A 23,952-nucleotide genomic window follows, 5' to 3' on the forward strand; every position below is an offset into this window, starting at 1 on the left:
ACAGCTGTTCCCAACATGCTCCCTGCTTCTGCTACACTACACTACAATCCAATGCTCTCTACTTCTATCATGGCTAGGATATATATTGTTTGATCTGAAAAAAAAATACACAAAATATTTAATATTTTTTTTTATTATGTGACAAGATACTACACAAAATGTTTACAGTAAAATATGTCCTTACATTGTCTGTGTGAATAGTCACGTTTCAGCCCATTCACTACCCCCCCCCCCTTACCCTTGTCTCCTTTGCCTGATTAGTGTCACTTTTCACCATCCTGGTAGGGTTTTTGGAATGTAGTGATTACTGCACAACACTAGTTTTTTCTTTCTTTTTTCTGTATTACGGATGCACTCAACTCAGGCCACTGAGGTGGTGGGCGCTGAGATTAGATACATGAACATCTGTGGACGACACGTCAAAGAGACCGTCTCCTCAAAGTATCCTTACATGACCCAATTCTCCGCTGCTGCCACCTTCCTGGTGTTCCTCTTCTTGCATTCTGGGCCCACGTCCCTCCCCTATTTTGTAACTTTTCGCCCTGGAATGACATTCAGCAGCACAAACACATCCAATATTCAAACGTAACAGCCCTTGACATATGCAATAAGGTATGACATAGCAAGAATACAAGTAGGACAAAAAAAGAAGGCTAATTTTTAGGCAAAAACTAAACAACTCACCTGTTAAGAAAAATTACTAACGTAACAGAACAATGAAAAATTTGTAAGAGCCAAAGAGGTATCCAATCTTCACTGTATCGAGTGAGAAACGAACCATGACTGGCAATCCATTTTAAATGCAGTTTCTGCTGAAACAAACATGTTGCAATAGAAATTTAAATCATTCTATGACAATTTAAATAAAACAAAACAAGTCACTGAAGTAGTAATGGGGTTGTATTAATTCTCTGCATCAAAACATTTGCAAATGCGAAAATCGATATATGCACACAAGGATATTTTTATATTAAAAAAGAACATTGCAAATATAAAAAAGAACATGAAATTTTGCCCTGTACCAGTCGCCTCCACAACTAGTCGCTCTCCCCCTTCGATAGATGCCTGAAAAAATAAAACTAGGAGAAACTGTTTTTTGGCATACGGATTGATTTAACGCGTAGCACATGGCATGCAATGGAAACATTGCTAGAGCATTAAGTTAGTCTAGTGAAGATTCATTATACATATATTTAAAGAAACAATTGCATATCAGTATTTAATAACACGAACATGATGCAAACAGGATAATAAACATGTATCAGTCAAATCACTACAAAACATTTAAAAATTGGAGAGAGAAAGAGAGACAGAACAAAGCAGAAAAAAATTTTGTTCATCAAATATTGAATCAGAAAATGGGTTGTTCCTCTCTAGTTTGGAGCTGGCTGTTTTTTATGAACTGGAAATATGAGGATCAGAACAGTAAAACAACCAACTTTGAAATAAATATAAATAATCACTTTATGAAAAACTTCAATGCACAGAATTATGCTAAATGGTATATCAAAGGAATGTTTATGTCGAAAACACATTATAAAACATCTCAAAACTACTGTCAGCACAAGTAATATTAAACATACAACAAAACAGAAATCTCTAACCAAAACACACAGATGAAAAATTAAAGAGGCATTCTATTTTATCTAGGTAAATAGTTTATGCTAAGGCTATAAAAATTGGTGCCAGTCATGGATTTTCTCTGTAAGATAACAGCGAAATGACCTTCCAAAAAAACAAGAATATATACACACACATATATATCCCAGTGCCTTTCAAGGGCTATCAAGATAAGATTCCCCAACCCGACCACCCCATCATAGTTTCTTCCCCTTGGGTTGCATTCTTTTGATTTGTACTAAGGTTATATTTCTATACAATTGTTCAATAGAAGGGGAAAAAAAATTATATGCACAGAGCCAAGACATCACCTGCCTTCGAATGCTCTAAAAGTGTAGTACAGACCTCCCTATGAAGTGCAAGAACAGACAATTCGTGAACAAAAAAAATAACCACTGCTGGCAAAAATGCATCGTCACAGTTCAATGACAAAATTCTTAATTTACACAAGCACAATATAGATTAGGTATGCCTTCATATCTGCCGATACACTAGTACTAGTATCACTGTTCCCTTGAAATGATCAGTGGCATTACATCTTAATCTAACAAATGGGAACATCAACTTGCAAACAATACATTCTGTTTGGGGGCACACGCCATAATGCAGAATCACATATGATGGAGGATCTGGGATCAACCGTGGGGAAATATCTGAAAAGAACATAAAAACACAGCATTTATGCATATTCAATTGCAAGTAAAAGGTGGGATATCCTGAAATAAGAAGAATGAGCATTTTATATACAGGGAGATACATTTGAGCATAACATTTCAAACAAGGTACTCACACTTACCTCATTCTATACTCACCAAGAGGCCATCCTAATACAGATTAGGTAGCCATCTTGTTTGTTGCCCTGTGAACAACAGGATCAGTTGATATTTTGGCAACAGGAAGTTGTATTGCTTTCCATTTCCAAGATACCCACCTAGCTAGTAAATAAGGGCACAGCAAGAACCACAACAGAACACAAGCAATTGCAAAACTCCAAATATAAGACAGACCTCATGTTACACTTGGAATACAGGCACCATAAACATCCCATCAGAAACTTACACATGTACATATATACACACATCTTTCTAATGAAACATGTAAGCTTACAAATATCAGTCTTTAAAGATGAAGTACTGTAGAAAAAAGGGTGTTATAAAACAAGCGCAATTATTATTTCTTAAAGTTGGATACGTAGATATTGATATATTAGACTACTTGTTACTAATTCAAGTATAAAATCTAGTACATGTGCATTAATTAATGTACTGCAAATAATCTTCCACTAAACAATCATTCAAATTACTCTGTAAAAGGTGACATGTAGTCCAGGAAATGGCAATGAATTTCATATTTTGTTCAATGTATTCTTTGTCACGCTGCAGATGTAAGTTTGGGCTTACGAAAAACTATGTTGTTGACATATTGGTACCACAGAAGCATCAAACATTTCTTTTCCATGTTTCCAATTTACTTTCACAAATTCCACATACATAATGGATGATCTCATGTTTACAAGAGAAGTTTAATCCATTAAAAGCATGTTTTACAAAAGGTTTATCCACTTTCATTTCTGTGCTGATATTTGGGACACACACGGATGCAAAATATTACATCTTTCTAAGCTGAGAGTGTGGTTGGGGTAACTGAGTTATGGATGAATAATGATTCACTTGGCATTCAAAGCTAGGATTCTTAGTTTTGCAACTTTCAACACTAGCACTAGAGAAAAAGTTGCAACAACTGAATACAAGAAATGCAAACAATTTACATCATTTTTCCTTAATATCTAAAATTTAAGTGGTAGAATGCCATACATGAACTATAATAGGGAACTTGATTGTGGATTAGTACTAATTAATGTAGTCCTTCAGTAATAATGGAATATGTTCTCAGGTTGCATATGTATAATATATAAATTATTCATGCTCCCATGCAAGTCAGTAATTATGTGACTTACCAGAATGGCTTCAAAACACTTTGTATTTACATACAACAGCTGGTGAAATTTAAATTTGACATTAAACAGCGGCAATTACAAATTTATAAAGGAACCACGTCTTAATTCAATTTCGCACGATGTACAAATTTAACATATGCAGAAAATTGAACCAAAACAACGACAAAAAAACAAAATGAAATTATATACAGATGCTGGGCATTGAGCGCAAACTTCCAAGTTTCAGATTTCCCCCCTTCATTGCATACATATTTATTTGATGGCTTTATCCTTAATTTATTACTTCTTTCTTCATGCAGAAAAATAAGAACTTATTTACTAATGTTTTCCTGTAATTTATTTCGTACAAGGAGTGCCCCTTTTTCCAGCCACACTGCTTCATATCTGAATATGCATGTGACGTTATCTCATTATTATAAATACGTGAATGTAAGAACGCATTAGTTAAAAGAACTAGAACTTTAAACATTCGAAAAATAACAGGTTACTTCCCCTAAGCTTCCAAAATAAACAAATCCATGAATGTATATAGAATTCATGCCAAATTAGTGGTCAGACTCAAAAGTGTATTACTGCATTACTATTCATTAAATTTACATTACTGTAAATCAGCTTGAAATTCCTTCTTACATGATCACTATACATCCTCTATTGGGTGAGCAAGATAAAAGTATAAATATATACACATATGTATATACAAAAAAATATGGAAAAGCCTACATATTTCTGGTGCTCCTCATATCACATTAGCACAGAAAAATTCACACTGGATAGGACTCACCCGCATGATGCTTATTTTTTGCGATACCAACGGAAGATTCCACTAAGATGGGAACTATCGATGCAGTTTGATCTCCGCTTAAATAGATTCCTCCAAATGCCAGCCATCAATGACCCCTGGTCGTTTAGGGCTAATAACAGTTGCTCTCGCTACCAACGTGAAGTCATCGTTTAGCAGCTGTTACGTGAGTTGCCCTGGATGGAGTGTCTGGTTGCTGAGAAAAAAGGCCCAGGCATCTACAGTCAATTGCACTAGTGTTATCTATATACACAAGGCACACATCGACATGTAGGTTCGGTGAATTATGTATAGTGAGACATAAGCAGAAGCCAGCATGGATTATGAAAAAATGTCACAGGAAAGAAATCACACCATGAAACCCATATACAAGTTCCATTTAGAAATGCACAGAACAATATAGAAAATGGCAAAGTATACCAGCATGCAGAATCTCCCAATTTCTTTGAACAGACCCCAGGAGATTCAGTTTCTACGTCTAATGAGAAGGCAAAAGAAATTAATGAAAATAACCTAGGACATGAGGAAAACACCATATTAAAAAAAAAATAAGACAGAACAGGGTATATGCTACATGAATAGTCATTAAAATCTCAAGCATAAATATATATATATTTAATAAAATATGAACCTAATGTACAAAAGAAATGAATATACTCTACAATTAAGGCATACAACAGTGTCAGCAAGCACAAAGTAACATAGAAGCATTAACTTGAGTTATGGGGGGCAAGAAGAATAAAAAGACCAACCTCTTGACAGGGCATTTCTTGGTGTGGAAACCAGCTACCAAACTTTTCAGGATGACCCCAATAATGGTACACAATTGAAGAAACCCAGGAATAACGTCATAAAATATATCTTCAATCTCCAAAATGTTATATAAATTCCATGCTTAACCCGGTGGCTTAACCTTTTGCTGCCCAAGTGTCTCAAACGAGATACCCAAAAGTAACCCTCACGGAACCAAGCATCTCGATTGAGATGCTGTGTCAAGGTCGTAGCTTTTACGTTATAACTTTTCTACTTTTGGCTAGAATTTCGATTTTATTTTTTTATATTGTTCCTAACACATGTATTTAACAGAAATGGTTTTTTGCATTTTTTTTTGTCTTCATGAAAATGGAGTTGAAAAGGTGCAGCTCTTTTCAACCTCAAATTTTGCCGATAAAAGGAAGACCAGCTTTATTGTTCTAAAGCAATGCTTTTCACGTCCTCCTGCTAAGTGCATTCGAAGGAAGCTTGTTTATAAGTATCCGATGTCAAAATGAAAGTTTTCCGTGAGGGCGGAAGCAGGGGGAAAACTGGTTGTTGAATCTGCGTTGTGAGAATGGGAAATCGAAGCGCGCTGAAGGAAACCTTTGTTTTTTTGAGCACAAGTGTTCCACAATGTTGAACAAAGGTCACCAAGCATGGTCTAAAAATAGAATGTCAAGCAGCTGCAAGAATTGGCGTTCATTTTTCACTACGTTCTAGCTTTTTGTCCGTGAATGTTGTGCGTAGGTGTCGTTTTGTGCCCAAGTGAGAGGACATTTTTTTAGGTGAAGTCAATTTTTTAAAATAATTTTTTGGGGTTTCCTCCCTTCCCCCTCCATATATACACACCAAATTTGCATAAATTTTGCATTTTGTGCATTGACAATTTTTTTCGGGGCAAGGGGGGCGGGGGAAACATTTTTTTTATTAAGAATAGTATTTTTGAGGGGATTTCCTCCCTTTCCCCCTCCATATGTATGCCGAATGTGCATAAATTATATATCGTCTGAATCTGCGATTCATTCTGCGTACAACGGTATATCTTTCATATCTCTAGGGCATTTAGTTTCTGAGCTATAGTCATTTCAATGTACCGCTGCATTTTGAAGCTTGAATCAGTGGCGTGCCGACCATTCCTTTTGGGGATACAACAAGTTACATTGGTCATACGACAAGGATGCAAATATTTTGTGTTTCTTACATGCCAGCGATAATTTCTATGTTAATTTTGAACTTTTCATATCCCTTTTTTCGGGGGGGGGACCCCATTTTTTTTTTTTTTAAAAAAAACAGTATTTTCAGGGGATTTCCCCCCTTTCCCCCTCCATATATACGCCAAATGTGCATAAATTATACATCGTCTAAATCTGTGATTCATTCTGCGTACAACGGTATATCTTTCATATCTCTAGGGCATTTAGTTTCTGAGCTATGGTCATTTCAAGGTACCGCTACATTTTGAAGCTTGAATCAGTGGCATGCCGACCATTCCTTTTGGGGTACAACTCAAGTTACATTGGTCATATGATGATAATGCAAATATTTTTGTGTTCCTTACATGTCAGCGATCATTTCCATGTGCATGTCGACACTGTCATGTACTTTTTTTCTTGGGGGGGTGGGTGGGGGAACCAATTTTTTTCCCCCGAAATTTTGGAATTTTGAGAGTTAGCCCCCTCCCCCCACCACATATATGCCGAATTTGCAAAAAATTCATATAGTATGAATCTCTGGTTCATTCCGCATACAACGGTATATCACTCATCTCTCTAGGGCAATTAGCCTCCGATCTACACTCATTTAATTGAAACTCTGCATTTTACTCAAAATCGACTCTGGCAATATAGAGGCTTACATGTGAAAAACGCTTTGGGCTGCAAAAGGTTAAAACCACTACAATGTGTAAGTGTCAGCAATAACTGTGTGGTCCTTACGTTTTTGATATGAGTAGATGCTAATCTCTCTCTCCTTAAGTTTTTGATGTGTAGATGATAATCTCTCCTCTAAGTGTGCAAATTCATTTTATACTCATTAGAACAACCTACAGTTTCACTGTGCAATGTGTTTCCACAGAGACCCATGATTACCAAAGGGAATCTCTGTAAGCAATATTTTTCTTTTAAAGTAAAAATACATAATTTTTATCAGCTTTTATATAACGTAAATCTAATGAACACCCATATAAGGAATCTACAGGTACATAAATTAATTTCTTTCAATTGGCAAACCTGCAATAAAAAAAAGTTGCTTGAAACTGAATGAGCTTTACATCCCAAAAGAAAGTTTTAATTAAATTTAATTATTTAAAGGTATATGCATACATGCCATGAAGACATGGGGAAATGTGGAGGTACAGCTCCACATATTCTTGATCTTAGCCATAATTCGGATGATGTGATCAGCATAATGCCCAGCCACCTTTAACCCCCAAGGAACACATTTCTACAAAGCTGGGTGGGACTCAGAGCTGTGCAGAAACAGAGAAATTACTTGGAAATTTCCTGGTCCAGATCACCTGTCACGGGATTCACACCCAGGTCTTCCACTGGTAGTCAAGAAGCTCTACCAATTGAGCTACCGTGGCTCATACTAGCTGACAAAAAATTCTGAATAAAAAAATTCCAGTTCCCTTTCACTTGTGACCAATTGTTACGTTTATCTATGACAGCTATTTAAGACATGATAATTTCAGGCAGTCCCAAGCTTGATCCCCAGTGGAAGCTTGATGCACTGACCAGGCTTTGAATTTCAGAGTGATGTCACGTCAAAGTTTAAGCTGTGCATTCCAAACAGTTTCTTTTGTTTTTTCAAGGAGCAAGTAATATCAAAATTATTAAGTTTTAAATAGAAGTAAACAGTTTCAAAAGGTTCATACCAACATTATCATGGACTCATTTGTCAATTAGCATGTTTTTTGTCAGCTCATGTGAACTTTTCTGCAAAAGCTTGTGCATTTTACAGAAAAAAACAAACTATTAACCTTTTTTCTTTCTTTAAATTCAGGTTATTCATTCCTTGAAAATTACAGAAATATTTCCAACATATAAGTGTAATTCTAAACCCTTTTTGTTTGTTTCCATCTGAGAATATTTAATCTTGTTTCAGCATCATGATCAGATTACATGATGTACCCCCATGTGTAAGAACGAATAATTATGAATTAATATATAGTTCACATAATCCCTACCCCCGCAACCTTTACTGTACTTATTAGAACATAATGGAAAAACCTATGTACATATCTGCAAATAGTTCACCCCTCGCACCACTACCACAGAAACAGTGCAGAAAACAGTTCACAAATATTGTATAATAAAATTCCTGGTTAAAGGGCTAAGTAACTATTCCAACAGAAACATACCTTCAATATTCATATTTCAAACAAAATAGTAATCAGTTTACATCATTTCGCCACTACCTCAATTGTTCTGTAAGCATCGTGATGTGAAAAGAACTTGTCTATGAGCAGGTATGAATTTCTTCCCTGTCCACAAAATGACATACAATTTTGTATAACAAAAAATTCACAGAATATATCTATTTTCAAGAATAAATGAAAGAATAAAGTCAAATGTCACAATGCCACACAGACATATAAATATCACCATGTTCCATATTGCAGTGTAATATTTCCAGGACATCAATATTTAAGATCCTACGGATAAACTGATACTGGACTTTGCAAAGCATTTTATTTTACCTGTGGGAGCCTTTATATCATCTTGTTTTAGTGTACATAGGTTGCACTCGGGAACTTAAACAATGAGATCTGTTATACACATTTTATATTATTTATTTACTACACTTGCTAATACCCTTAACTAACATGTATATTAATTTATTCAAATAATTTATGAAACTGTTCTGCTTGCTATTTGAGTAGAGTAAAAGGTTTGTCAGATTCAATAGGGAGTATGCACATACAAATTTGGTTTCATGTCTCTTGCTGAAGTATGTTGAGTTAGTAAAACTGAGCAATACATATAACTAATGCTGAAATTTTATGAGGAACAACAATCAATTCAAAATTTGACAGAAGAACCTTTTGTCTTAGTAAATTTATGGGACATTTGATCATCAAGTATGCACTAATATTACATAACCAAGAGTCCATTGCACACCTGTTTACAAAATTAAGTAGAAAAGGAAATTTATAGAATCATTTTTTGAGGTAGCTACTATTTTGTTCTGAATATTGTTGCTAGATCACACAGAGAACCAGGGATCAAAGTCATACATGTGCTCTTATCAACAGAGCCACAAATCATGGGAGTTAGCTTAGTAGAGCACTCCAAGTCAAGGCACAATTTTCAATACTTATTCAGTTATTTCACAACTGTGTGCTCATATTAACTTAATGTGTTTGAAGTGGAGGCAATGAAAGTACACAGTTCCAGCCTGTGCAAAGTTCACTATTAGAACTACGGTAAGATAAACTAGTCACAAAAAATGAAAGAAAATAACCAATTTAGAGCATCAATATTACACTACACATTACAATTGTTTAGATGAATGCAGTTTTTCTTGAGCAGGAGTGACAACTTTTATTTGTGCAGGGTGAATAGCTACTTGAGGAATTGGTCTCTGGACACATTAAATTAATTTACACTACATATATTACTTAAAAAAAATAGATTACAAAGTACTGTTAATGTATTAAACTTGATACAAGAGTTAAATGTGAAAACTTTAGGTGCCAAGTAACAACTTCATGTTCTAATCTTTCATGATTGTTACTTTGTTCCAATTCTCTTTTGCAAAATTCAGTGTATCTTCACTATCATCTTAATGCAGTTTTCAAAACATTCAGAACTTGACAACAGAATCTGGCACCTTTTGGTTTCGCAGTGTGAACTTTTCCTCTGATTTTCGAGTCATATTGTTACTAGACATCAAATTCTACAATTGCCTCTAACGTAAGTTTTCGTTAAGTACTAAGAAAGAAGAAGAAAAGGTTGGCCTGAGGGAGTATGCCAGCAATAGCCACTAAATTTTACAAAACAATGTGGTAAGTCTCTTCATGCTCAAAGAATCTCTTTGGACAAATAAACTATGAAAAACGGGTGACTTCCTTACTTATAAATAGTGCTAGGATTTTTATGACCTAAAATTTTACAAAATATGCACTAGAATTTGAAAAATATGACTGTTTCAAACATCAACATCTAATAGGCTATATGCTGAAATATTTTCACATACGAAAAAATTTTAGTTCAATTTAAAATATGCTGAATATGACCGAAAATCCATCAAAATATGCTCCATCACATATAAATAGCCAAATATGCCAAATTTTGGCCTTAAAAAGCACCTTAATTGAATTAGTTTCTTCACAATATGAAGTTCTATATATTTAGGGAACACATCACCCTTACCAAAAAGAAAAAAAATATGCTGTCATGAAAATCCTAGCCTTACTCATAAACTCAGCATGAATGCAGACACCTACTGCAACCTAACGCAAGAGCTCACCACAAGCACTACATTATATATATATATATATATATATATTGATAGAACATAATGGACATTATGGATGAATATTTCATCTCTAACTCACAATATTCACGTTTACAGTGTGTTACAATGTAGCCTCTCTGCGACAATCTACTTTGGTTGAATTAGTTCTCTCAATTGCAGGGAGATGGCACTTTTATTCACATGGGTCAAGGATTTTTAAAAATGCAATGAAAACCCATGGATTACAGTCACAGACACTTCTGGGTTCTAACCACCCCATTATTACTACCCAGACATGATAGTGATAGCACATATAAACAATAATTATCAACCTAGTAAAAACGGACCCAGGATTTGTGTTGACAAGCTATAGAGAAAAATTGGGAAACCCTAGTTTCCAATGTCAGAAAAACAGCAGCAATGAAACTATTCAGTGTCCACGTATCACCAAATGAAAAAGAACTCTGAAGCCTTGGCTCTTTAAGGACAGTAGTGCAATGGAGTATAGTTTATATCAATGTTTCAAATCACAAAAATGACAAAGATCTACAAATCTGAAATGTTGCACAATGTATTCCATTAGCTTCTTCTCCTCCTTACCATGTGCAATTACTGAACATACCATTTCCAATGTCATATTAAAAAAACGAGATCCCGACAGCAAATGAGGACCCACGATCCATGAAATTTCAAACCTACCGTCAAGAGAGTATGCATCAATACGAATAAACCAGGTTCCAAATTTACCTAAGATGTGAGTAACATGAATGACACTAGATCTCCGCAACTGCCAAGTTGCCCACAAAATCTTTACCAATTCTCACCTGCTGCACAACTGTTTAGAAGCAACCACTTTAAGCATTATGCAAGATGTGAAAAAAAATTCCATAGCAGCATTTCAGAGTTGTTTTTATCCATGTCTACACAAATGCTGTGGCTGTAGCATTAAATTAACGAAACACCAACTAACACTCCCACAATACAAAGACTTGCAACCAGACTAGCATTATCACAGTAAGAAAACCTTCTTCTAATTGATCCATGCCAAAATTATCTACACAAACTCATTTTGGACATTTGGCAATATACACCAAGTTAAGAAAACTCTATTAGAAAGCTAAGGCAAATGCATTCTTTTGTTGATAATGCAAATATGAAAATTTAAATTGTAAACAGTTCATTCTCTCGAGTTATACTTAATGCCAGCTGAACAACTTTTCCTGCAATAATCATAGTTACCAACTCTGAAGCATCCATTATTTTAATCTTCTGGTAATTACGTTCATTTGCACATTCCAAATGGAACAGCTGTGAGCACAATGTGAATTATCTAAACTCACTCACACCCTCCTACATCTATACACAATGGCAATATTTGTACAAATACACTTAATTTCAGTTTCAAGAGCGTAAGAATGTGGAAAGCAATAATACATAAGCACGAGCATACACGCATGAACAAAATACAGTATAGTTGTTACACAATCTCACATTTTACGTAGCCCCATGTTAACCTACTGCCAATAATTTTACGTAGCCCCATGTTAACCTCCTACTGCCAATAAAGCTACAAGTTCAGACAATCCTCCTGAAATTTTCATTTCCCACAAAATTTTTAGCCACAGACCCATGAAAAATGTATAATAAAGGTGTTCCTGCTTGTAAGACATGTGTATATATACACACCACAAGATGGCACACCTGTATTTTCATATACATTCTGATAATATATGAATACTGAAGTAAAAATATGCTATCAAAATGCATGCTTAGCATGGGGTCAAATTTGATACATTGAAAAGTAAATAGGAAAAAAAATTCCTTAGACTGGCGAGTGTTTCCTTACTTCAAAATATCACCAAACATATTACCACATCTGCAGATCAATGGCTTTCGAGTTACGAAGTGAAAAAGATCCATCCGGGGGTCAAGAATGTCAGAGCATTATCGTGCAAATGTTAACAGTTCTAATGAATGAAACACACTTTTTACCTCTGATAGTGCTTATATGTTTCTCATTTCCTTATATATAGATGCAGTAATGCAGTGAACTATTAAATTGATTGATTGATTTGCTTTCTTTTACTACGCTTTTGTGCCACTTTTGGCTAATTTGCAAAGATGGGAATGAGTGTTGATATGATGGACACTCACAAACATCCAGGCCCTGGCCAAGATTCGAACCTGGGACCCCTGGCATCATAGCAGGATGTGCTAACCACAGGGGCCGGCAAACTATTAATTGTCTTTGTAACTGGCATTTCCTATTACGACAAAAGCATTTCTCTGTTCTAAATGGTTATGTTATATTTGCAGGGATTTTTCAACAAGCTGCACTTTGATAGTTGGGAAAAATCTTCAGGAACTTTCCAATAAAATTAATGTCTTTCAAATGCATGGTTTACACAAAACAAGGTTTTCGGAAGAATATCAAGCATTCTTACAGGGCAATTTTTAGGGCTGATTCTATGCCACTTTGAAGCAATGCAGTTTTAAAATTTCCTACAGATAACTGTATCAGTGCTTGAATAACGTAATTAAAAGTTTTGTTGACAGTATTTAAAAAAAACAACTTATTTTTAAGTATTCCATTGTAACCACATCACATCAAACCACCTGATTTTTGCGTTAATATGTTCAAAGAAATTAGAGATGGAACCGATTAATTGGCACTCTATCGGTATCAACAGATATAGGTATATCGGTGTATTGGTATAAATATCTGATATATTAGTGCAAAATTCTGCCATTTTGTTGTAATTATGGATAATCTCCATGCTCTACTTTCTAAAAAAGTAAATGTCTAAATATGCAACTTCTTTTGCACTGCAGTCACCTTGAAACAATTTATTAAGGAGGTCAATGAACCTTTCAGGTTCTTCAAGGACCATTTCTAATTTTATATCGGATCGGTAGAATATCGGTATCAGCCAAAATTTCATACTGGCCCATCCCTCAAAGAAATACATTAAAAGAATAATTGAAACAATTTTTAATTGTGAAATTCACCATTGTGACAATGTTGTCTGAGGGGGAGGGTACATTTTGCATAACAGACAGGTTACACTCCGCGAAAAGTGTCATGTGGCATTCTTTGAGGGTTCTACGATGACTGGATTCCATGTCTGTATCTGCTCAGCACACTTGATATTTTGTAAATGACATTTCCTTTCACTGCAAGGAACCAAGTTTTGTGGCTTTCTGAAAATCTGTGATGGAGAAATTTTTCTAGATCCCATTGACAGAATTACCTACTTGCTTCAGAACAAATGATGAATAATTTCCCCAGGGGATTTTCTTGAAAAGTTTTGCAGAGTTTCAGTTTCATAGCATGGTCGAAAGGGGCAAACCAATAGTGTTTTGACAGAACACATTGCAAAGCACCATAAGCTAAACACCCAATCTCAACATATATATTCTTGAAGCCCATCATGCATGTTGCCCAGAGTTTTTCCTGTGTGTAGTGAAAATAGATTTATTGAACAGTAAACATATTCTATTTAAGCAAGTGGCTTTAAAATTGCCAAGGGATAGTCACAAATTTTCCAAAAGCCATAAAACAGGTATTGAGTGTCGAGAACAAATGGTCCTGAATAAGAAAATTACAAGCTTCACTATATTGAGAGACTTTTGCCCCACGGTTCTTTCCCTTGTGGTCCCTCTATAAAAAAGTTGTGAAAACAATGCTATTTTGTCATCAATGAGGGATAATCATTTGTATTACCTAAATGAGCCAACAGACAGACCTCTTCTTCCATCAACTAACGAACTAAGTTTTATTTTATATATGAAAATAAACCACAAACTGATTTTTAAGGGGGAGGGGGTTGATTCGTAGCTGCTATGCATGTGATGACATTTCAAAAAATGTCTGCTTTGTTGATTCCAAAATTCTTACTATTAATGGTGCCTATTTTCCAAAGTAATACATAACACCTCCATTCCAGCAATCTAGTGTTATACTAGCAAAACTCAATAAGATATTTTATATTTACTTACAATACAAATGTCGATCTTTGAGCGACGAGTTCATTGATTCTCCGGACCCTGTGGAGGCTGAGCGTAGCCACCGTAACCAGGATAATTGTATGGTTGATTCTGAGGTGGTTGTCCACCATAGTAACCACCATAACCATATGGCTGGTAGGGTTGAGCAGGCATCTGACCTTGATGTTGTCCAGCGGCTGGAGCAACAGGTTGCTGTGGAGCTTGACCAGCCGCAGGCTGCTGACCGCTCTACAGAAAATAATTATTTCAAATTAAGTATGGCGCGTACATTTGGAATATCAGTGAATCAATGGTTCTATCGGCTGATCCGATACTACTCTCAACTAATGTCAATACTCTTAGAGATTCCTGCTGATACAGTTGAACCTTAATTTACATTTTCCCGCATTATACATTGAATCTTGATGGTCCCAACATAACAAAATGTTACAAAATTGTCATCGATTTTACATTTTCCCACCTTTTTTTCAGTAAATGTAAAAAAAAATATAAAATGTAAAAATCGAGGTTTTACTGTACTTAGAAATTGTAAAACTTAAAAAGTTGTTTAAATATTGATTGATATTAGTGTGCAAGTATTCCAATCCAATTATGTGTCTCAATTTACAGGGAGGTTTGTTTTAAAATATTCAAGAATTACATCAGAATAGGAAAATACATGCTATGTAATCACAAAATTCAGTGTTTACACACAAAAAAAGCAACGATTTCCAGAATAATTAGGCACCATGGAAGTGTTACAGAGCTCATTTGCGATCGTGAAAGCTCAGAATGCCTGAAAGTTCTTCTGTAATAAGATCAGTTCAATCCTATTCTATATTATTGTTAAAACTGTCATTGCATTAGACTTCACTATGGAAGTATAAACTGTGTAAAGTATTTGACATGTACCTTAGGATGTGACAAATTGATTTCCAATGCATGAATGAATATTGGCTGAATATCAAATATTTAAAGAGACTTCAATGCCTTTCAAAATTTCGATGACAAGAGGATCCTATTGATAGTTCTCGTAAAAGAAAACCTAACAATGGTGTTGTTTTGAAATTAACTGATAAAAGGACACAAACACACGGCCAACCTAGGATCCCTGGCATAATATTATGACAACACTGGCAATATTCTACTGTTGTTAAGACATGGAAAACTTGCTCAAAAGAAAATATCACCCCCTTCTGACGAGCGTGGATGCACTTTAAAAAAAACAGGCAACGAATTTCTATTTCAATACTGTTCATACCTTGACAGAGACTAAACTTACACCACACTTAAAAAACCACAGCACTCTCCCCCCCTTTAATTAAAATTAATTAAAACTAACAATTCACCACTTCCATGTGCTGTGGTTTTTAAAGTGTGGTGAAACTTCAGTCTCTGTCGTAAATTTCAAAGTAACAACATTGACTGTCTTGATACTTACCCACCAGGTCCAGGACCCTGACCAATAGGATACTGCGTCGGAGGTGGGGCAGGCCCCGGCTGGGACTGAAAATACACATTCTGCTTCAATTTAGCAGCCTGTTTATGCTCCCATAGGAACTGGTAACAAATACATAATTGGCATACCTCTGGACTCTTTAGTATTGCTGAAGGCTATTTTACCTTCTTATAATGAGTAAAATTTAAGTAATTTTTACACGTTACACATGTTATTAAAGTAGTGACAAAATTCATCTTCACTATGTTTTGACATAGTATCTTGTGAAACAAAAATATGTGTAATAAAAAAAAGGTTACAAAATCAGTTCTCTTCTTACAATAAGCACAAAACATTATGGAGAACATATGAATAGAAGTTTATGCCTTTACAAGAATTAGCAGTTGGGGATGAGCCAATATCAATGCCAGTGCATAGGTAAGGAGGAGGAAAGTATCCGTTGCAACTTATATACTGATGCCTGGCATTTGTGTCTTTTCCAATGTCTGCACAGCATTTTCAGTCTTATTATCCTTGAAATTGTGCAAAATTTGAAGCTTTCATTTATTTTGCACCAACATTGAGGAGAAAAATGCATTTTTTTTGTTTACATACTGGGTATTTTAATATTTTGATGCTACTTCTTGAATATTTTAAAGCAAGTTGATGCATATAATTGGAATGCAATATATACACAATAATATCTGTTACATTTTCAAGACTCAGTATCAGAAGGAATCTAAGAGTTTTGGCATTTTTATGGATATAGGCTCAGCCATAATTAAAATATAATGCAAAACATTTCAAAATTGTTACACTAGGAATAAAACAATAAATAATATAAAATAATAACTATTAGGAAACTGCTCTAGAGGAAGGAAAAAAAAAACTGTTATCATGTAATAGTCTGTGCAAAGAAACTGGAATATGGATCGTAATATGTAAAGCTTTATGTTGGTGTGTTTGGAAAGTTATCCAAACAACTGCTACAATATGATTAAGAAATTGTTATTCTAGAATTGTAACTATACTTACTACTCATAAACAACTACTCCAGCTACATTTTACTATATATTTTAATACAAATATTGTTCTTACTCTTGCAACATTAATTTAGATTTGGTGCCTTCCTCAACATGGATTAGACCATAATTTATGTTAACAAAAGCAGAGATTGAAATTTATATCACAAGAATAAGAAAAAACATTCAAAACCAAAGCAATTTTTAATATAATATCCTGAAAGATATTACTGCACCACACCATGAACTTATAATTTATCTCGCTTTACAAATACCAAGGCATTTTCTCAGCCAATAGTGTGCTAGTTTCAAGATTGGGGGAATGTTGTGTGTGCATGCAACAGATTTCAATAGTTACCATTCCTATCTTCTCTGTAATGAGCCTCTTTGCATGTTCTATCTGGTCTGGAGCACCTCGAATGACAAACACTTTCTCGTTAGGATTGGGTGGTGGCCTTCGGTCCAGCTCACAGTGTGCACCTGTTTGTTGGTTGATTTGCTTAATTGTTTCACCACCTAATGGAGGAATAGTAAACAGAATATAATATACACACCAAAATACAATCCACAATTATTAGTTAACTCAAATGTGTAATTACTTACTCTGGTGGAAGTTTGTCCTACAAATGAGATCCATTATTTAGAAAATCATAAAATGTAGGCCAATTTTAGTTTTATACCGGAGAAATAAAACCACATTTATGTGAGAAAGTTTCAGATTACAGAAATTTTTGATAAAGACTGATCAATATTGTCCTGATTAATCTGCTTCAGTCTTACTGTGGATATAATGTAGTGACATTTCAGTGAAACTGAAAAGTTATTAAATTTAGTTGACTAACTTTAGAAGTTCAGTACCCTGATATAGCCTTCCTGCAGGCAAGACAATTACTAGTGTCCTACTAGATGACTAAGTCACAGGTGGAAATGCTTGATACTTTCTTCATACAGATTATAGATCTCTCCACTATTGACTGATCTAACTATGATTCTGCATCAATATTTGTTCAACAATTTCATCTAAACACTTAAACTAAACTAAAATGAAACTCCATGCAGTAGTAGCCTCCTAAAGGCCAGGGCTTCCCAAGTGCCCTTTTCTTTTTTAATTTGGAGCCTGCTACTTCTTTCCAAGTATTTCTCTAATTGTCTACATGATGCTGCACAAAGACCAATAACATTGTTGGTAACAATCCATAATCCCCTAATGTGGGCATATTATTTATTTATCTCATTTTCACATTGGCTTCAACCCAACATCCCTATTGGCATGTGGGCATATCTATTTATCCCATTTTCACATTGGGCTTCAACCCAACATCCCTATTGGCATGATCCTAATACATTTTTTAATAATTATTTTCCTGTAGTTTATGGTCATTACAAGCGTAAGAAAACAATTTTTAGTTGCTCAGGAGAACACACGCTCCCTTAATCATTTATTTTAATATTGACTAAAGATACAGTTATAACAATGGTTAGCAATTTTTTCAACAAAAAGAATCCGTTATATAATGGATGTTGTCAATGTTACATTGTTGTAATATAGCAACCTAACTGTGAAAAGAAGCAGTCTGTTTTATTTTTATTTCAGATAAAAAAAATATTTTGATCATATCTGAAATGTCACAACGAAAAACTGTTTTCTTATGCTTGTAATAACCGTAAACTACAGGAAAATAATTCTACAATCCAAGCAATGCATACATACAAGAAAAACTATTTTTTAATAATTTTCAATATCTCATGATGCACATTAAGAACAACAATTTTGGTGAAATTTGGCCAAAAAAACAAAATCAGAAATATGTGGATCACTGTAAGGGTACTATATTTTAGTCTCTGAACAACTTTTTTTTTCAGTATTAACCGTGTTTGTGCATGTACAATGTGAACTTTTCTGGAATTGCATGTAATTAACTTATAAATACGGTACTTACAAGAACAGGTATATTAAATATACTTTTATTCATAAAAATAATTAAATGGCAAATTTGTGCTACATTATAGCCTATTTATAGATATATTACAGCAATGGGTTTACCAATACATTACAGACTTACCAATCAATAACCAAATTGTAGCATAAGTGATGCCCAATATTCCTATGCATTTCATTCATGGAGGATGGCTGGAATTGTTAGTAAAGAACTAATGCCGCACGAACCCCCCCCCCCTCCTTCCTTTCAATGGGACCAGAAATGATAACAGTACAATTTTTTCAGTTCTATACATTGGCATTAATGCACAAAAATGGTCAAAGGTTCAGAACCAATCATAAGAATGCACAAAAATGGCCAAAGGTTCAGAACCAATCATAAGCCTCTCTGAAATACTGTATTTTTTGATGTTTTGCAAACATGTATGAAATAGGCAACAGCATATTTTAAATATTTGTATCTACACACCTCTACCAATTATTATTCCACACTTGGCTGCAGGTACAGTGAAAGTAACTTCTTGCTTGTCACCCATTTGGTTGGGTGGCTGCATTCCTCCTGGTCTTCTGTCCCAACCACCGGGCCCTCCTGGTCCGGGACCATACTCGCCCCCTGGTCCTCCGCGACCCATTCTATCAAAAGGTGGTGGAGGGCCACCTCGACCTCGTCCTCGTCCTCTTCCCATCTCATTGTCCCTGCGCTGGAAAGAATATCGTTAACAGTTATTAGTGAACATAATTCGCAAATATTGTACATGTCTCTGGGAAAATTTTACAAAAACATCCAATTTGTGATAACAGCCAGACAACTTTACATGTGTTTTTGACCCCATGCCGAAGCAAGAAAATGGCACCAACATAGAGGACCATGGAGTGATTTCTATTTAGGTTCAGGGTTACATTCAAACAAATTTAACCATTTCAGGATGGCTGGTTTGGAACAAAACAAGAACCACATGGCAAATATACAAATAGTTTTCTCTTTTTTGTTTATTTATATTAGGGATGGGTCGATATGAAATTTTGGCAGATACCGGTAAAGTACAGATATAAAATTTACCGATACCGATATTCTACCGATCCGATATAAAATTAGAAATTGTCCCTGAAGAACCTGAAAGGTTCACTGACCTCTTTGATAAGTGTGTGTTTCAAGGTGACTGCAGTGCAAGATAAATTGCATATTTAGACATTTACTTTTTTGGAAAGTAGGGCATGGATATTATCCATAAAAATTACAACAAAATGGCAAAATTTTGCACTAAATTATCAGATAATAATCGATATATCGGATCGGTAAAATAATCGGTAATTTATCGATAAATTGATACACCGATATGCCTATATCGGCCCATACCGATTAATCCGTCCAATCCCTAATTTATATGCATATAAAGATATGACATACTGGAATGTCAAATATTGTTACTACATTTAACAAACTCATTTCGGAAATGTCCTTCGAAGCAACAACGCAAGATTTTAATTGTTTTTTTTTCTCTAAGAAGTATCTAAAGATTATCAAAGTAACTTTGCAGTTCTAGGACTCCTGTCATCCTGCAAAAACAAAAAACCGATAATCTATGAATGTCAATTACAGTCAAGTCTCGATTCTACGTCCCCAAATATAACGACCCTCTCCAAGTAATGACCCTTTTCCCAGGAAAATCGGCCGAAAAATACGTTCATATACGTATTGCTGTTGCTTGTATTGTAGAATTATTTCTCCTGTAGTTTATGGTTCGTACAAGGTTATAAACCCAAAATTTTACAACCTTTCGGAAGAACACATACTTCCTCCATCAGACATTTATTCTTAGTTTCATGAATGTTGCAGTTATAATATTGTAAAAATGTCTGATGAAGGTGCATGAACAGAAATAAGCTGTCACGTGTTGACTCACGGCATGTCAAGTGGTTGGTCACAGTGTTTTTAGGCTTGGTGTGTAGTGGGCAGAAAACCATTGCTGGTACAATAGATGCTCCCGCGAGGTTAATGATGTAATATGGTTTTGCAGGTGCAAGCCCATAGCGCAGCTGGAAGCTTGGAATCATTTGTAGAATGAGTGTCATGCATGGAGAGAAAGTCATGAGTGAAGGTTGTGTCAGGAAATGGTGCCGGAAATTTCAAGAGGGAAGAACTCATGTGTGTGATTAAGGAGGACAAGGAAGACAGTCTGTTGTGCTGGATGACCTTGAATGAGTGGATAACATGGTTTACGAATACTGCCACTTCACAATATACAGTACACAAAGAGTCAAGAATTTCCTGAAATTGGGCAACCCCCTCTATGAGACAGCCTGTGAGGCTGGGTTATCAAGTTTTGTGCAAGATGGGTACCAAAATTAGGAGCTGATGAATGGTGTTTGAGAATGGCAGATTCCCTGGTGGCAACGAGGGTATACAGAAGAAAGTGCGTTCACTGACAAATGCCTGATGAATTTAGATGGCAATTATGTTGTAAAATAGTTCACATGTGCAACTTTCATGTATAACAAATATATGTTTTCCTTATTTCATGCCTCTCGGGAAGTTTGATTTCCGAATAGCACTCTTGTAATTTACCCAGTATTACAGTGCACACCAGACTAGACAAGTTTAGTACAGCATCTCACAAGGTGCAGAGGATGTTTTTGTACAAACATTAACAGAAGGATAATGGAAGCCATGAATAAGCCAGGGGAGAAGATAAGTGTCATGTGAATTCTAGAGCTTTGTGCACAACTGGACTGTGGTCTCAATGAGATGCAGAAAGTGACAGAAGATTGTAAAGTGTTTGCAAAGTTGGTACCAGTCGACACCCAAAATAAAGTGGATAAGAGTGAATATCTGCTCTAATCTGTTGGACGAGCTTGTAGCCAATCATGAAAAGTTCTCTCCTGATCTGGTGACCTTATGAAATTTGGGCATATCTTTATGATCCGGAGATGAAGAAATTAGTCCTTCCACACCGCTTCTCTCCAAGGCCTAAGAAGGTTGTGAAGAAATACATATACAACAAACAATGCCCACCTGAATTTTTTCCAAGATAATTTAAAAGTTGTGTTCAATGTTTGTGCAAATGCATTTATTGCGATAAAGACAATGTTGCAATCATGATCTTATGTCACATTATCTCTTAAGAAAGCTAGAACTGCATACATCATTACTCATTTTTTACCAAGAGGCTTTCACAGGTTAGGCATTCTTGCCTAAATCACATTTTTCACATGTATAAAGATAAAAAAGAGGAAATCAGTTTAGTGCATACTTTTTTAAAATTGTTTCATTTTATATTTTCAACCGGTATATTAATGATAAAGCTCTACTTTTGCAACCATTGTTAAAAAAACATCTTTGTGGTACAGCACACAACAGAAAAAATTTGTAATTGTTACAACAATAATGAAGAAAACAAAAATCCCTGATTTATACAGTTTGCTTCAATTGTAATCTCCTTAAGTTAATAAATTATTATTTTAATACTGAAAGCTGGCATGCATCAGTTTCAAGAAGTCTTTAATACAACCAAGCTGATCAAATAATCACATAGTGGTAATGATGTATTTACCATGTGATTACTTTTGCTTCAACACTGTATTTCACTGCAAAATTATTTACTAGATATAAATCACAGGTACATTAGTAGCCTACATTATTTTAACTTAAGGACTAAAAAAAAATCTATAACATGTATACTAAGATACATCATAATGTGTATATCTATTTACTCAATTTACTCCCAACATATTATATCGCACCCCTCTGTGCCATACACATGCATGTGCATGCGCCCACACACTACTTGAGCTTCAGTTTATTATATATAATATCCAGACTTATGCCACTATTCCATTACCTGGATCTTCAGAATAAGCATTTATATGATATTTTACGACCTCTCTATCATGTGCTATTTCAATAATAACGAACGACATGCTTGCTTGCTTTAGTAATTGTCTATTACTTAACGTATGTTGTTATAGGAGAATATAACTATAGTGCTAATTCTAGCTTTAACACTATAAGATAATGATCAAAAACAGTTTTGCACGCTTACAGGAATGAAGTAGTAGCCACTGTCTTACCTTCCATTCTCAGAAGCACTTTACCAGAAGCATGATCCAAAATCCATTCTTCACTTAGTTTCTGGCTACACATTTCAGACTGAAATATCAGCACCACTTAAACTGTGGAGTTGAAGACAACCATCTTTGTGCAAGGAGGGAGAAAGACGAAAAGAAACTGGTAATGCGGCAAACTAAAAGTTTACCCCCTTCCCCCAGGTACGTCCACATCAAATTTCAGGGACTGCCTCACCACATTCCCAAAATCATTGGCAGACATTCTGGATTCCAGATGACAATACCGAAACAAAATGAAAAAGCTCTGAAACATTCCACTGACTTTTGGGCATGAAGCAAAATTTCGAAGCCATCGTGTCATCCGAGGCAACAAGCATGTCTCACTTTATTTCCTTTTCTTTTTTGTCATGCGAATTCTGAATTTGTGGCACACACAATAAGGTCTCCCCGACACTACTGTTGCCCTCCCAAGAATGAAGACCATCTGCTTTCATTCGCAATGGTTGCAGGAGGTGTGTAACTGCTTACCAACACACTGTCGATGAGGTCTTCAATCCGTCTCCTAGCCTGTTCTATTTGGTCTGGCTGCCCTGTTAAGAGACACCTCCTGTCCCCAGGGCCATTGTCACAATCTTGCTGGAACTGCACCCACGCTCCTGTCTCAGTCTGTATCTTCTTAATCATGTCACCACCCTTTCCAATGACAACACCCACCGCTGCCCGTGGGACAGGAACCTTATCACACAAAAGCAACACATTATTAATACAGATAACATCTTTTCATGTTATTTAACAAAGCATGTTCATTTATGGGTAAGGTGGGGCAAACTAGTTAGGGAATAGCCAATTGTTACTGAATGCTTTTTTTTTTAGTTATTCCCTTTCCACAATCCAAATATTAAGGGATGA

The 23,952-nt window shown here is 35.3% G+C and overlaps 1 protein-coding gene across 2 annotated transcripts; it reads right to left on the bottom strand.

Annotated features, from left to right (window-relative positions):
• Positions 1–687: 687 nt before the first annotated feature.
• On the bottom strand, positions 688–23,952 carry LOC146003811 (far upstream element-binding protein 2-like). 2 transcript variants are annotated; one of them, XM_083142235.1, is made up of 6 exons: positions 23,572–23,745; positions 19,448–19,679; positions 17,398–17,555; positions 16,021–16,100; positions 14,592–14,828; positions 688–2,273 (listed from the first exon to the last, which is right to left on the bottom strand). In XM_083142235.1, the coding sequence occupies exons 1-6, from the start codon at positions 23,725–23,727 to the stop codon at positions 2,165–2,167; spliced, it is 972 nt and encodes a 323-aa protein (XP_082998361.1). In that variant the 5' UTR covers positions 23,728–23,745; the 3' UTR covers positions 688–2,164. The 2 variants fall into 2 exon arrangements, with proteins under 2 accessions (XP_082998361.1, XP_082998367.1); XM_083142241.1 differs by lacking the exon at positions 688–2,273 and adding an exon at positions 4,230–4,572 and having other exon boundaries at positions 23,572–23,952.

The sequence above is a fragment of the Lepisma saccharinum genome, chromosome 1, assembly GCF_977018435.1.
Source record: "Lepisma saccharinum chromosome 1, izLepSacc3.1, whole genome shotgun sequence".
Lineage (NCBI taxonomy): Eukaryota > Metazoa > Arthropoda > Insecta > Zygentoma > Lepismatidae > Lepisma > Lepisma saccharinum.